A 19,173-nucleotide genomic window follows, 5' to 3' on the forward strand; every position below is an offset into this window, starting at 1 on the left:
GCGCAATTCTTTGCACACTTGTCATTTTTTTGGCTTTACCATGACAGAGACAGGTAAGGTGATATCATGGGCTATAGTCTGTTCCCTATAGGAAGTGCAATGCCTTTGTCTTTGATTGGAGGAGCAAGCATGAGAAAAGGAGCTGGTCTTACTGACTAAAAAAAATTTTGTTTGGGAAGTCATGCTACAATTTCCAATATTACGTGAATTAATAGGGAATTGTCCAAACAGTGACAGAGCTGGATTTAAAATATATCCACCCCAGTGTAAATTTTATTGGAAATATGAGCTGTCAGCTAAATGATAAACAGTGGAAGTAAAGAGTATATGTCAGATCTAAGGAGTGAGGGAGGCATAGAATAGGATATTGTAGATGGAATTTAATAAACCTTAACATTTATGGACTGGGCTCTGTTAATCTTCTAAGGGCAGTTTTAGCTGAAGTTGGTGGGATTATTTGAGAATCCAACAGACAGTTTTTTATCTGTTAATAGTACTTGTAATATAGTATATAGTTTTATAAGCAATATCTTATATAAACCATAAGTGGATATTTACACAAATATGCTTTCAGTTAATTGTGCTGAATTTTGAACATTATCTATAAATTTGTGCTTGCATAACAGTGTTCTTACTTGCTTCCTATTTATTTGCCTTTTCAAATCTGTGTAAATCTTACAGATAAGGATGCTTTATTTTTACCAAGAATGGTTTTAAGAATGTATTATAGTACTGTTTGAACTGGAAGGGACCTTTAAAGGTCATTTATTCCCACTCCCCTGCAATGAATAGGGACTTCTGCAGCTTAGTCAGGCTGATCAGAGCCTGGTCCAGTCTGACCTTGAATGTCTCCAAGGATGGGATTTCCATCACCTCTCTGGGCATCCTATTCTAGTATCTCACCAACCTTGTAAAAAAAATTCTTCTTCTTCTTAGTTCTGAGATGCTGGTTTCTCTCATTTCTGTTCTCTCAGCTCTCCTTTAAGACTTAGACAGCTGGAACAGGGTCTTTATTCCTCTTTACAGTCTCCATCAATTAATTTACTTCAATTCATTCTTTCAATCAAAACATTTGGCAATTTGAACTAGAACATTGGAACAGAACTGGAAATGGTTTTGTAGTTACATGCTGGAGTGGGGAAACTGCAAGAAGAGAAGGCATGAATCTTTGTCTCCCTTTTCAGCTTCTGTTTGGAGGCTTATTCTGGTAGGTGGCTGGGGAGCATTGTATTGGACAGCCTCAGAAAGCTGTGCTAGCTGCTGTCTTTTAGAATACTGTGCTGTTGATTTGTGGTGCTCTTTGAATCCTACTGTAAGCACTCATATGTATATATGCACAAAGGCCCTACCTGCATCCAAGTCAGAAAACTGGAAATCTAGCAAATGAGCTAGTAGCCAAGACCTTATACTGCAGTGCAAATGTATGGAGAAGGCTAAAGAAGACAAAAGTATTGCTGAAAAGGTGAAATGAATCAAAATACACACAAAGCAGGCAAAGAAATATTTTTGCATCTTTTTCTTCTAATAATATTATTTTCTATGTACAGTTTTTTACAATTAAATTGACAGCTTCACAATTCAGACATTTTCATCTGTCAATATTATAAAGCTGGTATGGTCAGCTGCATTTGTCTCTATAAACCCTAATATGATGGCTCTCAGTCCCACATCTTTCAGTCAAACGGTTATGTATAAATGGAATATCAAAACTTATTTTCACTGGCACATGGAAAATGATTTTTTTGGTACAAATACTGACTAATTCTTCTTTTTAGCTAACCTCTTCTTTTTAGCTATTTGCCTACTGATAACAATTATAATTAGCTCTTATTAGCAATTTAAAGAACTGTATGAAAACTGAAGGGCCATTCCTGCAGTGTTCTGATTGCCTTGCCATTTTCAGTAATCTCAGTGGTTCGTAAGGCTGTTGCAGAAGTCATCCCAACATTAATTGACATAGTGTAGCTGAAAATACTAATATCAAAAAGAAAAAAATATCCCCTGATTGTTTTTCTTCTAGCAGCATTTCCCAGGAATGTAGTAAGGCTGTTCATCTGTGCCACTGAATGGATTCACAGAGTGAACGGTTTTTCAGAGGTCTTCTCTTTTTTTCATTATGATCTGTCTAATTAACGATGCTATTGCTGGCTTGATACTTTCTACCGACTCTTCAGGTCTCCAGAATTTTACAACTTTACCCTCAGGGCTGACAAGATATTTCCAGAAATTCCAGCGAGGTTCTTTCTTTGAAGAATCTGTAAGAATGGCATAAGATAATTTTAGTGATGCCCTTTCTCTTGTAATTGTTTCATTATCCTGCAGTGATTCTACATATATTCATTTTGAACTATATTAGTAATGTTATGACTGTAAGAGGACTCAGTGATAATCAGTGGGTATGATGGTGTAAGAGATTATTCTTTTATGCGATTCTTGCTTCTTTCCTATCTTTTCTATTGCCTTTCTTTCCTTCCCCGTCTCCCTGATTAGGATTTATAATAAACTGGTTGGACCAACATTTGAACCATTGTTTCTCATGCCAGGTATACAGATACTAAAAGAACCTCATCTCCCTCCTATAAATTGGAGCGAGACAGATGCAAATTCTGACCCAGCTAGTAGCCATATCTTTGAAGACTTGTTTTATCAAGAATCAGTCTTTAGGTGACATAATCCCAACTCTAAATACTCTTTCAGTGATTATTAATGTACAAGAATATCTTGAGTACAAATGCACAGGGGATGGAATGATGATGCTACAAATGTTTCACTGGTCCAGCAAAATGTCTTGCTGATGCTATGAAAGTAACAAGAAGTAGTTGTGTGAAGGCTCTGACACCATGTTCTACTGCCAGTGAATTCTTTTTTGCATTGAGCTGTTAGTGCTGGAAAAATGCTAGCTGGAAGTCACAGTCAGAAGATGTAGCATGAAGATGTTCAGCCTTCTGAATGTCAAGACAAGCAAATGAAGGACAGTTTCCTCTTTAACTGAAGATGCACAGTAATTTAATATGAACAAGTGTGATTCACAAAGGAAAAAGTTGTTATTTCAAAATGTGTGAGCATCAAAGTATCTTTCTCCCTGTATGTTAGAGTACTGAATGTGTGAATATAGCAGACCTGGTTCTGTATTATTATCTGACACTGGGAGTTATTATCTGGGTCCAGTGCCATCCAGCTCTAGCACCTACTTGCCCTTGTCTTCTCTGTAATCAGAAGAGAGGCATCTCCAGAGTGCATTCAGTAATTCCACTAAATCAAGGGGCAATTCATAACAGTAAGGGTTTGCCTGATATATTTAGTGACTTGCCTAAGAGGAGATAGGAAGAAATGCAATTCAGATGACAACAGCAACTTCTTAAGAGTCTCCTAAAAGAGGAGGAGCATGACAGTAGTTTTCAGGAATGTATACAGAGAGTACGAGAAAAAGAAATGGGCTTAAGTGGTTTAAGACATTTCATTTAAATGTTGATACAGTTTTCTGACAAGAGGAACTGTGAAGAACTGGAATAGAGAGAGAGTTACCTGCATCTCTCATAGGACTACTGTGATTATCTGGAGAAGCACCTGTATCTTGGTAGCTACAGATATTGGCTTGGTATTAGCTTATGTAGCTGTGATCCCGTTTGTGGGCAGGAAGATGCAGTACATATTTGGGCCTCCTCCTTCCTCATTTTCTAGATAAAGAGATGTTAGAGAGAACAGCTATGTTCTAAATATCCTTCTTTTCATAATATCCGTTTTTAGTATTGGTCAAAGATGTGGCCAAAATTCAGGAGAAACAGAGGCTTTGTGAGGTTTTTGGACAACTGAGCAAAATTTCATGTTGCTTGTGAGAGTGTGAGAACCTAAGTCAGCAAGTGCTTTCTGCAACAGTACTGCATAGTGTTTGTGAAAGTGGGATTTACAGGTTGGGTCCTGAAGCTCACAAGACAAATTAATGCATTAGTGGTTATATATCCTACAGTGTGTAGGTTACAGTACTTACAAGCAAGACATATGAGTCTATGCTAAAGGAGGATTTTCTCATCTGCATGTTTTTATGTTAAATTTTCCAGTAATATTAAGGCATCCTTAGTTATATTTTTCTCTGTAAAAAAATAAAATGCTTTCTAACAAAAGTCATGTAATCTGACATAGGATTTTGTAGATGGTTCAGACCTTTGAACCATCTACACCCATCACTGTATGTTTCTATCGAGGTTGGTCACAGTAAGATATTTTATTATCAATGAGGAGAAATGGATGCATTCAGGCTACAGCTCTTTTCACTCTTCTTTATTTATTTATTTTTTAAATATCCTCATTAAAATGAGATAAGTTGTGCGCGCAAAGAATGCCTTTTTTTCTCCATAGACTATGAAGACAAGTAATGTATGCTCAGACTGGGCCTGTTAAACTCCGACTGGAGTTGAAGAAGAATACCAGTAGAAGGTAGCTCAGTGCAGGAAATAAAATAGTTACCTATTAAAAATTTAAAGGCAGGCTCTGCTTCTGATCCCAGGATCTTGATTTTGTGGAAAACAGGGAAGGTTACTCCGTAGTTCCCTTTGGCAAAAGCCTCTATTTCCTGGCTTGAGCCAGGCTCTGATTCTCCGAACTGATTGCAGGGGAAGGCCAGCACAGTGAAGTGGGAGGGACCAAACTCCCTGTGTAGATCTTGCAGAGCGATGTAATTTTTGTCTGTGTGTTGGCAGTAACTCGCCACGTTTACAACCAAAGTTGCCTTTGGAGAAATAAAGTGAGAACACTGAGAAAGAAACTGGAGATGGCATAGAGATTTCATTAAGTCTTAACATGAGATATCCCCCTACTGTTGCAGTGTTGTTCCTGCCTGGGAGCTAGACATAATTTATCTGATCATTATTTCTTTAAGATGATAAAATAATAGCAGCTGAAGCGTTTACTTTGAGATATCCTGCTTTAAACATTCAGTAAATGCATAAACTTAAAGCTTACAGTTTTAAGTAAAAAAACCTGTGTATTTAGAACAGACATTAAAGCCATATTCTCAGATATACATTTAATATTCGACAGAACATGCTGCCATTCTTAACTAAAATCAAATGCACAAATTCAATTGCAAGACTATATTAATTTATAATGAATAAAACATTTTTTTTTTCTTTTATTAGTTCTAATAGTTAATTCTGGAAGCAAGCCTAAAAAAAATAAATTTCTCTCTAGCTTATTGCTTATGTAACAGGAATTTAGCACAAAACTCTGCTGTAAGTTCCCACAACAGACTGTCTTGTTCACCTAGAAATGGATGTCTGCTTTCCAATGAAGAATCAAAGAAAATACATAAAGAAGTTGTAACTTACTTTCCCTCTGTACTTCTCCAAGGAAACGATTCTTCCCCGCGAATCCTTGATTTCAAAAGAATAAAAATCTTTAGTTTTAGGTTTAAAAAATTTGAGTTGCAGTAGGCAGAGGACTGCCGTGCAAAAAACCATTGACAAAAAAACAACAAAGACTCTAGCTTTAGGCACTGAATATTTCAGAGGATAGGCGGTTGTGAGAGGCTCCATTTTCGAAAAGATCGGAGCCAACGCAGGCCTGGAATGTGAAGGAGGAGCTGAAACATGAAACTCGCAACTCAGACTAGAAAGGACAAGCTGCTCATTTTGACACAGTTTCAGAAGCAGCCGTTTCACTTCAGGATGCTGCTGCTCGCCTTTAGAGTGCTTGGTAAAGTATGAAAATGCCCCCTGCTAGGAAAAAATAAATAAATAAAAAGCATGTTGCCATCACCTAAGGATGCTGATTGCTCTGTTTGGCCAGCTTTTTGTGGAACACTGTATCAGCTTGCACACTGCCTTGAGGAATTGCCCCGGATCCTTGTTTTGTGTCTGTAATGCAGCTCTGGCACCCCTTAAGCCCCTCAGGTGTCCCTGGCACAGCTGCTCAGTGAGACAGGCCTGAGTTTGAGCAGTGTGCCAGCTGTGTACGCAAGGCAGGTAGAACTGCAGATAAAACTTTGGGTTTGAGTGTGTCTGTTGCTTTTCAGTGGCTTTGATACCACCTCAACTTCACTTGATTTGTACAATATCATAATGGTATGTTGAATAATTTCTATCATGTTCCCTAAATAGATAAGCTGCATGTTTCTTGAACAGGAGTCTACAGAGAGTTTCATACTGTTGTGTTGGGAGATAATGTTACTATAATTCAGTACCTATATGGATGTTTCTTGTGTCCTGGGGATATGTGAGCCTTGGAGTCAGCCTGGCCATGAGCCTTCAGTGCATGGTGTTTTAACATAAGTGACAATGCCAGCTTTAAAAGCAAATTTGAATGTGCTTGATTTCAGAAATGGAAAATGCAACAGGCAGGATGCTGGTGCTTATGTCTTGAAAGCTTGTAATTTTCACTGAACATTATATCAAAAATATATGCTGAAATATCTAACAATGATTAAGAATCCTATTATAGTTGCTGTTCTTCCTTACTGTTCTTGATACTTTCACTCTTTGCTCTAAAATGTTGCTTTAAAACTGTCTGAAAAGCAGAATCTTGTGTTCAGTGTTATCTATGCTCTCACAATTTAAATTTTGGTACATTTTTTAAAATTTGAGTTTCTCTGATGCACTTGTTTAGGAGTTGTCTTTTTGAATGGATTTAAAAGTAAGAAATGTTAATCTGTTATTTGATCTTGTTTTAGTATTCGTAAATATGTTAAGTGCGGTGTTGAAAATAATAACTTGAGCAAGGCATCCTGGTGGTGAGAAAATTCTGAAGTCATAAATGAAATAAGTCTTTCTTTGGGCAAAGATAGAAAGCCAGCCTGGTTCCAAACAGCCAACATGTAGTTTTGTCTGAGTGTTTTTATCACAGGAGTGACCAGCCAAGGACCTCAAACTAAATGTCTGAAAGGTCTGGTCTTTCATAGGCCACTATTGTATCCTAGAATGTGAGTGACACAAATTTGGCTTTCTTCTCTTATGCGTGATCATGGCAAAAAGTGCATGTTCATTTTTTATCTGTACACCAATAAGAACTAGTGACACCATATCCTCATCATGCCCTTGTCTTACTGCTCTTCAGGCTTCCCAGTTTTACCTGAAATTTTGCCTTCCTTAGTTTAGGTATTTGTCACTTGCCTTGACCTGATATTGTTAATTCATTCAGGAGTGTTTACCTGACTAGCAGAATTTTTCATTTCATATCTATATACGTATTTTCTTTTTTCTTCCCTTCCCCCCCCCCCCCCTCCCCTCACTTTCTATGTGCTGCTTCCCTTCTCTCTGACACTTAAATCCCTAAAGTTGTTAACTTCTCTTCTTATTTGAATATTTCTTTATGGAACGGTAAATATCCTGTTGATCAAACTACATGGTAGTAGTAGCCCTCCTAGCTTTGAGCAACTCCTGTGCAGTGAGGGTAGCTGCTTCTTCTGTGTGAGCTGGGAATGGTAAACCCCATTGATCACTGTGTCAGGAGTCATCTTCCTTAATTCTTCACGAGCTGACCCTGTTTACATGCAAGTAATTGAGTTTATGGGCTGTCCAGGCAGCTGGTGGAGTCACCGTCCCTAGAGATGTTCAAGAATCGCATAGATGTGGGAGACATGGTCTGTGGACATGATGGGGATGGGTTGATGATTGGAATTGATGATCTTAGAGGTCTTTTTCAGCCTTAATGATTCCATGATTCTATGACTCTTGTGAAAAGTTTGTCTCCTGAACTCTGATTACTTTATACTTGATATTTCTCTTAACCTAGGGATCAGTAGGACATTTTAATTTAGTGACCGTGAATCTCTATCTAGCTCCAGTTTTGGTGGGGCTCCTGCGGCTAGCTGTGGGCAGTGAACGCCCTGTTCGTCACAGTGCATTCCAGCCCTGCAGCCACAGGAGCTGTGTGGAGCAGGATACCAGCTGCCCCAGTCCATGTGCAGAGCTCTGGAGGCTGTCCTCACCCTGCAGTTTTAGCCAGGCAGGAGTCTACACTCAAGTGTTGTTGTGGGTGTCCTCAGGCCAAGGTCCATTTCCATGGCTTGCTTGTTCTGAGAGAACTCATGAAGACTTGAGATAGTGTGAAAGGACAGAACAACATTCTGTGATGACGGGTTTTGGTGCTTTGCCTCCCTTTGCTCGTGCAGGCCCTGGATTCAGACGGGACCACGTACTCCGGGTTTGAGAGCTCCATCAAGAGGAAGCTGACGGCCAGGGTTCCGGTGGCGAGCAGCCCTGTTGTCACAAGGTGGCAGCAGCGACATGCGGGAGGCCTCACAGCAGAGCCGCGCCGGGCCCGCAGCGCAGGCCTTTGTGCCCTCCGCGGCGCCCGGCTCGTCAGCACGCGCGGGAGGACTGCAGGTGGGGCAGGAGACAGGGCGGCATCGTGAAGGGACTGCTGAAATCAGCAGGAGCAGGCAGTTAGCGCAAGGTGTGCCACTGTGCTCCCCATGTCCTAGTGGACAAGGGCTCCGGCTGCTGCAGTGGCAGTCTGTGCAGGCAATGAGATCAGAGGCAGCTTTCCTCTAGCGGAATTACACTGCTGACATGACAAGAGAGCCAGGCCCAAGTTTCCGGCTACTACTGCACAGGCAGATAGGACAGCAGGCCATACATCTGGTTGACATCAAATGTGCCAGTTAAAAGACAAGCCTAAACCTCTTTTTTAAGCAAGTAATTTCTGTTGCAGGCGAACTTTTTTTGCATCTGCAATAGAATCTCTTTTGTTGTTGCGCTTTTGCTTATGGAGTAGCTAACAATAACTGACAGGACAGAAAGAATTCTTGCAGAAGACCTCTCCCTTCTGCATCTCCTTTCCACTGCACATGGATACCACTGACCTGGCCATAACTGCAGAACTTTGACCAGTCTGCGTGCCTGGACATGTTGTAGTGCACACTTACAGACAGCACACTGATCGAGAAACTTGCCCTATGTTATTCTCCCCTCTGATGCCTCAGGCTTTAGGTATTGATAAAAGTCCTGTCTGCCAAGGAGCACTCGCCCGCAGTTCAACTTAGGGAGAGGCTTGTCTGAATGCCGTTCAGAACACTGCTTAAACTGTCAGGACTTTGACATGGTCTGAAGAACTGACTCTGGAGGAGGTTATTTTTCTCCATCCACAACAGAGGGAGGCTGAGGAAACAGTAAGAGTTTAACCTTTAGACAAGCTCACTCCTACTTCAGTAGTGGTAAGGAAAGGTGGAGAATGGTTTACACACTGCATATACAAGAAGAGCTTCCTGGAATAATGAGGGAAATAAACAAGGCACATTCCTTGATTAACAATGGAAATATTTAGACAGCAAATAAAAGGTATTCTTTAGCATTCCTGATGTGTTCCCATGAGGCTATGACTATGACTGTTGGAGACAAACTGAAATTCTGTCTTCTGCAGAGCAGAATACTCTTCAGCAGTGTGGACAGAAGGCATGCCCAGCTGTTGGAAAATTAGGCTCTTAAGCAAACTCAGTTATACATTATCTCAGTTTCTAGAACAGAAAGTCCTGGATGTTGTTGCCACCAGCACTGGTGAAAACCAGTATGACTTGGATTTTATGTGAGGTAGGATCCTCTGTAGCCAGTGAATTGATATGAGCTACAGAAATAAATATAGACTGTTTATAAAGTGAGTGGGCAGTATGACATTTTTCAGACATCTACTTTAAGATGAGATGAATAGCATAAGTGTCTGTTTCATTTCTCTAACAACAAAGGGAAAACAGAGAGACCAGTTCAAATGTCAGTGTTTGTATTGTCCCATTTAGTATGTCAGATAAGCTTTTAATAAGTAATGTGCTGAAAAGTACTTGACTTGAAATAATTCTCTGTAAATTAAAAAAAATACCTTTAGTTTTTATTATATATATAATGTATATATATATAAATTATATATTTATACTTTTAAAATTGTTTGTTTGTTTTCAGTGATGGATAAGATGCTTAAGAAACCCTCCATCATGAAAAGTGCTGTGACTTTGTCTAGCAGGCACACTGCAGCAGGCTTGGAAAGGAGAAAAGACAGGAAAACTGAACTACAAAAAAAGCAGGTGAGTAAATGCTTATAGAATATTTGCTGATGTGTTTTATTACCTCATCTTTTGTGCAGATGCTACCGTATTTACATTGAGAACAATAACAAGAAGAGATCAGTTTAGGAAATGTCCACTAGAAAAATGTCAGGAACAATTGCTATATCATTAACTTTATTTAGTGTATTTCTCTTTCTGAGTAAAACTAAATTGAAGGGCGATGAATGACTCAGTTTTTCATGTGATTCAAAACCACAGTGAAGATCATTTTTTCAGTTGCACAGGATGTAGTACATTTTGTCACGTAGACAGAATGGGCTACTGTAAAAATTTTGCCAAAAAGTAGCTGTGAATAAAGTTTTTCGTCATGACTAGAAGCTAAAAGGTAAGTAGTTATGTTTAACAGTTATTGGTAGAGGACAAAAGAATGCATGGAATTTACTATGTGAAATAAAGGCTTCAGATCTCCTCCCACTCTGGTGCTGTTTTTTATTGCTGAACACTTTACCCTTCATTTTTACTAGTGGCCACTGACACAAAATTTCGTTTCTCTTTAGGCTTTGTTTATTGCCTTTTAGTCATCTTAAATAAACCCACTGTTTTTTGTTAACTTACTGAAAACTGACTTCTCATATGAATCATGGTGATACTAATATGTGTTAATAAAAGTTATTACCATTACCATTACATATACTGAAAGCAAGGTCAATATTTTCATGCTACCTGACTGTGACTATTGTATATATTAAGTTATAAACTTGTAGTCACTGACCTGCATTCCCTTTCCTGGATTACACCAATTACAAGGTCATAGATACCTGTTTTCAAGTGGTGACTTTTTTGAGAGTAACTCCTGAGTGAGGAAACTTGATAGCTGCACACCTAATGTTGTTGCTTGTACTGGTTTACAATTCTTAATATTGTTGAGAAATTCCCATGAGAGTGTCAAAATAAACTTCAAAGAAAAAGAGGTAATTTCAAGATAGCTGGACTAGAAGTCTGGTTGGTTGTTTCTTTTAATACTTGTACTTTTGAAGACCGCTGAATGTTGCAAAACAAGCTATGCGTTTGCAACATCTTGAGAAAACCAGTTTTCATGACAATCACTTTCCTTTCTAAGTAAGCAAATTATTCTGGAAAAATCACATGTCAAGAAAAGTCCTTTCCAGCCTTTTCACCCACCGTGATCTTACTGGAGAGTGTGCATTTTAAGATTGTTGAAAAGGGGTCTAGTAATCTTAGTTGTATATACCCCACAGAGAAATTAAAGAAAACCTTTTTGTGAGATAAGTATGAAGTAGCATTGGTAAAATGTACTTTTTTTGTTTCAGTTTTTATGTGATATTAAAGGTGATTGCAGTGACTTTACTAATGTCAGTGTTAGTCCTTCATATCTCATTCTCTTATTCAGAGTTCTACACCAAGGACCATAACAACTTCCTGTAAGTTTGTTGTGCGGGTCTTTGAAATAACATTGTGGGATAAAATCTTCTCACATTCCAGTGAATGTATGTGGTCTTCTTGTGAGACAAAAGATTGCTTCCTTGTACATACAGTAGGTTTTCCATAGAAATATCTGCACTTATTTTAGAGGCACAGATGCAAGCAATCAGATTAGCTTTCTGCCAAATTGACTGTATAGATCATTCAGAAAGTTCCTCTCAAAGCTGACGGCTTGCTATACAACAGCTCTGATACTTGAAAAAGAAGAACTTTTTTCTGGTTGTTTTTGCAAGACATTTCTTATCATGATTACAACGGGGTTTTGAGGAAGAACAAAAGTGAATGTGTTTCACAGAATCACAGAATTGTAGGGGTTGGAAGGGACCTCCAGAGATCATCGAGTCCAACCCCCCTGCCAAAGCAGGTTCCCTACAGCAGGTCGCACAGGTAGGCATCCAGGCAGGTCTTGAACATCTCCAGAGAAGGAGACTCCACCACCTCCCTGGGCAGCCTGTTCCAGTGCTCCGTCATCTCACTGTAAAGAAGTTCTTGCGCACATTTGTGCAGAACTTCCTATGCTGCAGTTTCTGTCCATTTCCCCTTGTCCTGTCTCCACTCACCACTGAAGAGTCCAGCCTCGCCATTCTGCCCCCCACACCTTAGATATTTATAGACCTGGATCAGGTCCCCTCTCAGTCTTCTCTTCTCAAGGCTAAACAGACCCAGTTCACTCAGCCTTTCCTCATAGGAGAGATGCTCCAGGCCCTTCACCATCTTTGTGGCCCTCCGCTGGATTCTTTCCAAGAGATCCCTGTCTTTTTTGTACTGAGGAGCCCAGAACTGGACGCAGTACTCCAGATGAGGCCTTACCAGGGCAGAGTAGAGGGGGAGGATCACCTCCCTCGACCTGCTGGCCACGCTCTTTTTAATGCACCCCAGGATGCCATTGGCCTTCTTGGCCACAAGGGCACACTGCTGGCTCATGGCCAACCTGTCGTCCGCAAATGACGAAAAGTTTGGAAAGATAGATTTCAGAAAAAATTTAAAAAAGAACATACTAAATGGCTGGTGAAAACATCAGTGACATTTCCACCTGACTGTAAATAAGGAGTTAAGGACCAAACAGACAACAAGCTTGAGAGCATTCATCTCAATGAAAAAAACCAACAACATTATGAAGAAGTGCGCATTATTAAGGATTAGTGTAGGGATACATATAGTCTTACCTGATGATCTCAGCCTTACCTGGATTTGTCTGAAGACTTAACATAATTTTTTTGAAGAAGGAAAAAATTCCAATAACAATTTAGGTTTCCCTGTACTTTTCTATTGCATCATCTGTTTCTTTGACCCCTATATTAGGTTTATATAACAAAAAATTCTTAGTTCTCTGAGACACTTTGCTTACATTTTTAGCACCTGTGGATTCAAAATGTGGTACTGGTTTAACAAATAGGATCATGTAGTCCAGACATTTGGACTCTAGCCAGGGTGAGGACTACAGTAGGTTTCATGCTGAATCAATTACTCTGCAGTATATGCACCACAGAACCGATCAGACCTAAGGCATTAGATATATTGTCTGCATGCAAAGAAACTTGGTGTTGCGTGCTAACAAAATTAGCCTGAATGCCAATTCAAAGGAGGGCAAGAAGACACTAAAACTCAGTGAGTGACACATAGAGGCCTAAAATATCTTCCAATAGTAAGATGACCTTGTTCAAACAGCTTTGTTAAAATGTTTATGATCATTAGCAGTGAATTGGTATTTTATGGAAGGGAAGATCATTACTGTAGATGGAACATACGATTTGGACATTGATATTCTGTATATTTTGCTGAATTCCTACCCAGGAGTCCAGGTGTTTTAAAACTTCTGTGTGAAGAAAGTTCAATACTTCAAAGGTAGTTACGCTAACCATGGTACTTAAATATGTCGATATTAGTATTATATGTAGATATTACTTAATATGTCGATATAATATGTCGATGTAGATATGGTCGTAAGGAGGATCCGGGGAACTACAGGCCTGTCAGCCTGACCTCGGTGCCAGGGAAGGTTATGGAGCAGATCGTCTTGAGGGAGATCATGCGGCATGTGCAGGGTGACCGGGGGATCAGGCCTAGCCAGCATGGGTTCATGAAGGGCAGGTCCTGTTTGACCAACCTGATCTCCTTCTATGATCTAGTGACCCATCTGGTGGATGAAGGAAAGGCTGTTGATGTGGTCTACCTAGACTTCAGCAAAGCCTTTGACACTGTCTCCCACAGCATTCTCCTGCAGAAGCTGGCAGTCAGAGGCTTGGATGGGTACACTCTTGGCTGGGTAAGGAGCTGGCTGGAGGGCCGGGCGCAGAGAGTGGTGGTGAATGGAGTCAAATCCAGCTGGCGACCGGTCGTGAGTGGTGTTCCGCAGGGGTCGGTGCTGGGGCCTGTCCTCTTCAATATCTTTATAGATGACCTCGATGAGGGCATCGAGTGCACCCTCAGTAAATTCGCAGATGTCGTGGTTCTATGTTTCTTGTTTGTTTGTTTGTTTGTTTTTACTTTGGGTTTCAGTATTCTACATCAAAACATCATGTAGTGTACGGGGTATTAAAGTGTTAATGCCCAATCCCAGGTACCTATCCCTGTACATTACAGAAGTCACGGGATCTGGCCCTTCCGGGTGGGGGGGGGCACTCTCTTGCTGCCTTGCAGTGGGTGCTGGAGGGTGCTTTCCTAGCCGTTCCAAGCTTTTCAGGTTTGACTCGGTTCCGGGAACTCTCTCTCTCTCTCTCTCTCTCTCATCTTGTCTGATTTATTAATCTCAATTTCAATTAAATTGTATATATTGTGTTATCTTGTATTCCAATATTATAGTAAAATAAGTTTTCCTCCATAGATTGTTGCCGCTGCTCTTTTCCTCCCTTCCTTCCTTCCCATTTTTGTGGGACTGGGGTGGGGGGGGGGAGGGCAGAGGCCTGTCGCCCCTGTCACGGACATAGATTGATCTGGTCAACTCCGTGACAGATTTTTGGCGCCCAACGTGGGGCACGAGCTGCTTTTTAGCTGTTAGAACGGATCTTTTTTTCTCTCTGCTCTTAGAGAGCTTCGTTAGGGAGCATTATCAGTAGTTCAAGTTTCTGTGCTGGAAAACCTGACCTTGAAAGATTAGGCGTACTGCCAGTGTTCTGGGATATTTGTAAACTTTGAGCACTACTTAGTCTGGGTAGTGCCTTTTTTTTTTCCTGCTCTTGTTAGCTTCAATTCATTAACCCCTTTTTTAGCAGGCACCTCTGATGAACCCACTCGTTATCGTGGGGGCGCTGTGTAAAGGATTTAAAGCAATGGTGTTACTCACAACCTACTGGCCAATAATCCATCTTGCACTTACGTGTGTTGGAATTGCATCCGTATATAGGTACCTAATGGCACTGATGGAGACACCTATGTTTTACCTACTTGCAATGTGGTATGATTTGAATTTTGACATTTACATCCCGGAAGGAATGGCTAATTTCACAAACAACTACATCCCAGAAGGAATGGCTAATTTCACAAACAGCTACATCCCAAATGGAATAGCTAATTTTACAAACAACACGATGTTCAGACCAGTCTCCGGGTTTTCTTTTTGGTTTGTCAAACGTTTTTTGAATCCTGAATTAATAGTCATGGTGGTGTGCGTGTCATCAATTCTCCTGAATGTATTCCAATTCATTTGTAATAAGTCTTCTCCAAAACTAGAGAATGATGACTGGCAGGGGATATGGAGAGGTTTAGGAAAGGTCTTAGAAGCATGGGGACCCGCAGTGTCATGGGATTTTACTCTTGAACACCTGTGGGATCCTGAGAAACTAAGCCAGTATTTGAATCAGGGACTATGCGGCTTACATAAATCTAAGGAGGTACAACTTATTTGGGGTTTGGCTTGTGCTTACCGTGCCCTATATAATACCATTTTGGAGAGAGAGAGTTTCCGAGCTGAGGTTCAAGCCAAAGGGGAAAATCCCCAAGTCAAATCTAATCAATCACAGGAGACACCAGTAACAATACCGGTTGCTCCTGTGGAGGGCAAGAAATGGAAACGAGTGTCTTCGCGTCTTGAACGAAAAAGAGAAGAAGAGGAGGAGGAGGAGGAAGATCCAGGTGAGGGGCCCTCCTCAGAACCACCACCATCGCGAAAGGCAAAAGGGAAAACTAAGAGACGTGCAGAAGAGAGTGATGAAGAGGAAGTCTCTATTACTACTCGCCGGCCTCTAAAGATGACTGAAATCCAAGGTTCAAGAAAGGAGTTTACACGGCGCCCGAATGAAACTCTTGTTTCCTGGTTGGTTCGCTGTTGGGACAGTGGGGCCCATAGCTTGTCTCTGGATGGTAACGAAGCTCGCCAACTAGGTGCCATTGCCAGAGATCCAGCTATTGATAGAGGAATTAGTCGATGTTCGGATGAGGCTACCTCCCTCTGGGAACGAGTGTTAACAGCCGTGAAGGAAAAGTATCCCTTCAAAAATGGCTTGAAGATTGCGATGAAAAAATGGGATACAGTTGAAAAGGGTATCCAGTATTTGAGGGAAATAGGCGTGGTGGAAATGTTGTATGACCCTGACTTCGTTCCTAACCACCCACACCAAAACCGCGACCCTGAAAAAGTGAGGACAACGCCTGAGATATGGCAGAAAATCGTGACAACAGCACCGGACAAATATGCCTCTACACTAATGTCAGCGTGTGACAGATTCAACGAACAACAGAGAACGCCCTTAGTTTATGAATTAATTGTTACGCTCCAAAATTACGAACAATTGCTGTCCCCAATTCATACTGCCGTTGCTGCTATATCAAGAATGATGACGGAGCAAGTGTCTCAACTGATTAACCGTGACAAACCTGTAGCAGTATCAGAGACGCTTGATGAAGATCAGGATAATCAAAAGAGTCTAGCAAAGGATATGAAGGAGATGAAGGAGATGATGAAATTTATGCGAGCCCACCTAATTAAAGACGATGAACCTTCCTTCTCACGTGCACCATCAAAGATCTCAGCTGTTAGAAGCAAACGCTCTCCGGCTCAAGTAAGGGGTAACACACCGCGAATTGCCTTATGGTATTACCTACGTGACCATGGAGAAGACATGGGGAAGTGGCACGGCCAACCTACTCCTGTACTACGAGCCCGGGTGAAAGAATTACAAAGCAGATCAACCACCAGTGCAGTTGCTCCAGTTACCACAGGTAATGAATAGAGGGGCCCTGCCCTCAGTCAGGGGGGGGAAAGGGATAATAGAGTATATTGGACTGTGTGGATTCGATGGCCTGGCACATCAGAACCACTGAAATATAAGGCACTGGTGGACACTGGTGCACAGTGCACTCTGATGCCCTCGAGTCACCAAGGGACAGAATCAATCCATATTTCTGGAGTGACCGGTGGCTCTCAAGAATTGACTGTGTTGGAGGCTGAGATAAGCCTCACTGGTAAGGACTGGCAAAAACATCCTATTGTGACGGGCCCAGGGGCTCCATGTATACTAGGTATTGATTATCTCAGAAGGGGGCATTTCAAGGATCCTAAGGGGTATCGATGGGCCTTTGGAATAGCTGCTGTGGACACAGACAACATTAAGCAGCTGTCTGTTTTGCCTGGCCTGTCAGAAGATCCATCTGTTGTGGGGCTGCTGCAAGTAAAAGAGCAACACGTACCGATTGCTACAAAGGTGGTGCACAGGCGTCAGTACCGCACCAACAGGGATTCTTTGCTCCCCATTCATAAGTTAATTCGTCAGCTAGAGAGCCAGGGAGTGATCAGCAAAACTCACTCGCCTTTTAACAGCCCCATATGGCCAGTGCGTAAAGCCAGTGGAGAATGGAGGCTGACGGTGGACTACCGTGGCCTGAATGAAGTCACACCCCCACTGAGTGCTGCTGTGCCGGACATGTTAGAACTCCAGTATGAACTGGAGTCAAAAGCGGCCAAATGGTATGCCACCATTGACATTGCTAATGCCTTCTTTTCCATTCCTTTGGCCAAAGAATGTAAGGCACAATTTGCTTTCACATGGAGGGGCATTCAGTATACCTGGAACCGTTTGCCCCAGGGGTGGAAACACAGCCCAACCATTTGCCATGGGTTGATCCAAACTGTACTGGAACAGGGCAGTGCTCCTGAGCACCTGCAGTACATTGATGACATCATTGTGTGGGGCGATACAGCAGAAGAAGTCTTCACAAAAGGAGAGCGAATGATCCAAATTCTTCTGAGTGCCGGTTTTGCTATTAAGCGAAGCAAAGTGAAAGGACCTGCCCAGGAGATTCAGTTCCTAGGTATAAAGTGGCAAGATGGCCGTCATCACATCCCGACAGATGTGATCGACAAAATCACTGCTATGTCTCCACCCACTAGCAAAAGAGAGACACAATCTTTTCTGGGTGCAGTGGGCTTTTGGAGAATGCACGTTCCAAACTACAGCCTCATTGTAAGCCCCCTTTATCATGTGACGCGAATGAGAAATGAGTTTACATGGGGCCCTGAGCAGCAGCAGGCTTTTGAACAGATTAAACAGGAGATAGCCCGTGCCGTGGCCCTAGGGCCAGTACGGACAGGACAGGGTATAAAGAACATCCTCTATACCGCTGCTGGAGAGAACGGTCCCACTTGGAGTTTGTGGCAAAGAGCCTCAGGAGAGACCCGAGGCCGACCCCTGGGATTCTGGAGTCGGGCATACAGAGGGTCTGAAGAGCATTACACTCCAACTGAAAAGGAGATCTTAGCTGCATATGAGGGGGTTCGGGCTGCTTCCGAAGTAGTCGGTACTGAAACACAGCTTCTTCTGGCACCTCGACTGCCAGTGCTGAACTGGATGTTTAAAGGAAAGGTTCCCTCCACCCATCATGCTACTGATGCCACTTGGAGTAAGTGGATTGCGTTGATTACACAGCGAGCGCGGATGGGGAACCTCAGCCGTCCAGGAATCCTAGAGGTCATCATGGACTGGCCTGAAGGTAAAAAGTTTGGAACACCACCAGGAGAAGAAGTATCACGTGCTAAAGAAGCCCCACCATACAATGAACTACCAGAGAATGAAAAGAAATATGCCCTGTTCACAGACGGATCGTGTCGTATTGTGGGAAAGCATCGCAGATGGAAATCTGCTGTGTGGAGCCCCACACGACAAGTTGCAGAGGCCACTGAAGGAAAAGGAGAATCAAGCCAATTTGCAGAGGTAAAGGCCGTCCAACTGGCCTTAGATGTCGCTGAACGGGAGAGGTGGCCAATGCTCTATCTTTACACTGACTCATGGATGGTAGCAAATGCCTTATGGGGGTGGTTACAGCAGTGGGAGCAAAATAACTGGCAAAGAAGGGGTAAACCTATTTGGGCTGCTGAACTGTGGAAAGACATTGCTGCCCGAACAAAGACTATAGTCATAAAGGTGCGTCATGTAGATGCTCATGTGCCCAAGAGTCGGGCTACTGAAGAACAGCAAAATAACCATCAGGTAGACCGAGCTGCCAGAATTGAGGTGGCTCAAATAGACCTGGACTGGCAGAACAAAGGTGAATTATTTCTAGCTCGGTGGGCCCATGAGACCTCAGGTCATCAAGGGAGAGATGCAACATACAAATGGGCTAGAGACCGAGGGGTGGACTTAACTATGGATGCCATTGCACAGGTTATTCATAACTGTGAAACATGTGCCATTATCAAACAAGCCAAGAGGATGAAACCTCTCTGGGAGGAAGGGCGATGGCAAAAGTAC

General features: G+C 41.9%; 2 protein-coding genes across 3 annotated transcripts in view; one reads left to right on the forward strand and one right to left on the reverse strand.

Annotated features, from left to right (window-relative positions):
• Nucleotides 1-2,091: 2,091 nt before the first annotated feature.
• GPX8 (glutathione peroxidase 8 (putative)) lies at nucleotides 2,092-5,531 on the reverse strand (the record flags this gene model as incomplete). Of its 2 annotated transcripts, none has more annotated exons than XM_079548754.1 (3): nucleotides 2,092-2,255; nucleotides 4,465-4,726; nucleotides 5,478-5,531. In XM_079548754.1, 3 exons carry the CDS (start codon nucleotides 5,529-5,531, stop codon nucleotides 2,092-2,094), a joined length of 480 nt encoding a protein of 159 aa, XP_079404880.1. The 2 variants fall into 2 exon arrangements, with proteins under 2 accessions (XP_079404880.1, XP_079404879.1); XM_079548753.1 differs by having other exon boundaries at nucleotides 5,325-5,531.
• A 2,009-nt stretch (nucleotides 5,532-7,540) lies between these two features.
• Nucleotides 7,541-19,173, forward strand: part of CDC20B (cell division cycle 20B) — a gene marked incomplete at both ends in the record, with an annotated part of 30,229 nt that continues 18,596 nt past the window's right edge. Inside the window, 3 exons of the mRNA XM_079548291.1 lie at nucleotides 7,541-7,573; nucleotides 7,726-7,821; nucleotides 8,105-8,318. Coding sequence (XP_079404417.1) covers nucleotides 7,541-7,573; nucleotides 7,726-7,821; nucleotides 8,105-8,318 — 343 coding nt within the window. The remainder of the gene's footprint in view (nucleotides 7,574-7,725; nucleotides 7,822-8,104; nucleotides 8,319-19,173) is intronic.

This window comes from Tetrao urogallus (genome assembly GCF_951394365.1).
Source record: "Tetrao urogallus genome assembly, chromosome: Z".
Lineage (NCBI taxonomy): Eukaryota > Metazoa > Chordata > Aves > Galliformes > Phasianidae > Tetrao > Tetrao urogallus.